The 1,909-nt window shown below is 46.5% G+C and overlaps 1 protein-coding gene across 1 annotated transcript; it reads right to left on the reverse strand.

The window, feature by feature from the left end:
• Positions 1–44: 44 nt before the first annotated feature.
• On the reverse strand, positions 45–1,907 carry TM35_001011030 (surface protease GP63; the record flags this gene model as incomplete). Its single annotated transcript, XM_029031606.1, has 1 exon — positions 45–1,907. A coding segment is annotated over one exon (1,863 nt), but the record flags the coding sequence as incomplete, so codon positions are not given.
• Positions 1,908–1,909: the final 2 nt, after the last annotated feature.

The following is a 1,909-nucleotide window of genomic DNA, read 5'->3' on the forward strand; positions in this document are numbered from 1 at the left end:
CCCATATTTCAGCATTGCGGTGTGGGTGTGCATTCAGTCCTTCCTCAGCAAGACAGCACCACAGCAAGAACCATGGTGACAATCATGATGGGAAGAGAGCAAACTGCAGAATGAGCGTCATCTTTAGCAAGTTCAATTAAAAGTTTTGACTCGTTCTGCATATTGTTAATTTGAGCTTGATTCACAACCCCTGGATATTTTGACGGATCAATGATGTTTGCATTCTCTTTTCCACTTGGTGAGGTCGTACCTGCAGCGGCAGCATCCTGAGTGTTATCGGAAGTTGTGGAAGGATTAACAGCAGCGCCAGCATCCCTTCTGCCGCGTAAAACTGTAGCGGTACCGTTATTTCCCTGATCTCCCTGCAGAGATGTAGGTCCTGCTGCTGGTGGTGCTGGATGTGGGTCAACAAATGGAACATGACTGCTGCCGTTTAATGCGATGGTGCACACCTCATCGTACTTGGGGCACTTGATCTTACCACCGCTTTGGAACGCAGAGGATTCGACGTTGATTGAGGTACCTTCGGGACAGTCGTGCCATTTGTCTTGGTTACCTTTGTATTTCACACTCACTGTTCGCTTCTCATAGTCACACGACACCTGTGCACACACACCATTAACGCTCTGAATCGTTTCTCCATTTTCCTTAACCTTCAGTCCTTCACCATCCAGACACCAAGAATTAGGGCCCTTAATGGATCCTGGGAGTGTTTCAGCCTTGCTCTCATCATTACAATATAAAGGATCTTCTGACGTAATACGTCCAATATAATAACTCTCACTTAAGTTACAGATGCGCTGATATTCTTTGGATAATCTTTCGTTAAGCAGAAACTTCCCGTACGCAGTACGGTCCGATGTGCATCGAGAAAACTTTTCATCAATGATAATATCATAGAATTCATTATGTTTCTTCCTGCAATCCTTCTCAAGGAAGGGACATCCACTCTGATTCCCCCAGCTCATTTGTTCCTCCATTCCCCAGTTTGCCTTGTAGTACTGCAGATCCTCAAACAATGCCATTGTGAGTGCTGTGTAGTAACCAGCGCCATAGTTGTAATCCGACGGTGCCATCAACTCATCCTTTGCAATGCGCCTGGACCAATGCGGTTGGATTTCCCCATCGATAGTCTCCAGTTCCATTCCCTCCAAATCAGGACAACTGTAGTGTTTTTGTGCTTTTTCCACTGTTCTTGTGGATTTTACCAACGCACGAGTTTCCTCACTGAGCTCCACATCGGGCAACATGCCTTGTTTCTTCTGCATCTCAGCAATTTTGAATCCCAGTGCATGTGCAATCTGTTGTGCAGCACGACGAACGTTCAATCGCAGGCCACCACGCGCTTCACGAACGTAACTCACTGCTCCAACGATTGGACGACCTGTTGAATCCCAGGCACAAGTATAACCGAACGTCGTTTTTGTGGCAATAACGTAGAGGGCAAAGTCAGCATCAACACCCACATCGCGGTGCTCTTTGGGTACAGTAAAAAAGTTGCAAGCTTCATCTTTAAACTCAGGAACCTTCAGCTTTCCACTCACAGGGCGAACAAGCAGACGATCCCTGTGCAGTTGGATAGCAGCAGGAATTACTTCATTCATGAGTTCGTTCCTTTCCTCCGGAGGCAATCGTTTATAACCGCACTTCTTATCATCTTCGACTGTTACCTTCGTATGTTCTGCTCGTCCATCATCTTCCCCAAATCGGTTTTCTCTTATAACTTTTTCTTCGTGCTTTGTCTCATTTACTTTACTGCACAACAATAAATGTTCATCCAAGTTCTCTGTTAACGCCTTAATGCGGATCAGCTCCCATCCTTCATTCTCATTCTTCTTCTGTGTGGAGACGGCGTACGCCTGCACACCACTCTGTCCCTTGCGGGGCAACTCCCGCACAACACCAGTCG

The sequence above is a fragment of the Trypanosoma theileri genome (assembly GCF_002087225.1).
Source record: "Trypanosoma theileri isolate Edinburgh chromosome Unknown TM35_Tth_101_V1, whole genome shotgun sequence".
Lineage (NCBI taxonomy): Eukaryota > Euglenozoa > Kinetoplastea > Trypanosomatida > Trypanosomatidae > Trypanosoma > Trypanosoma theileri.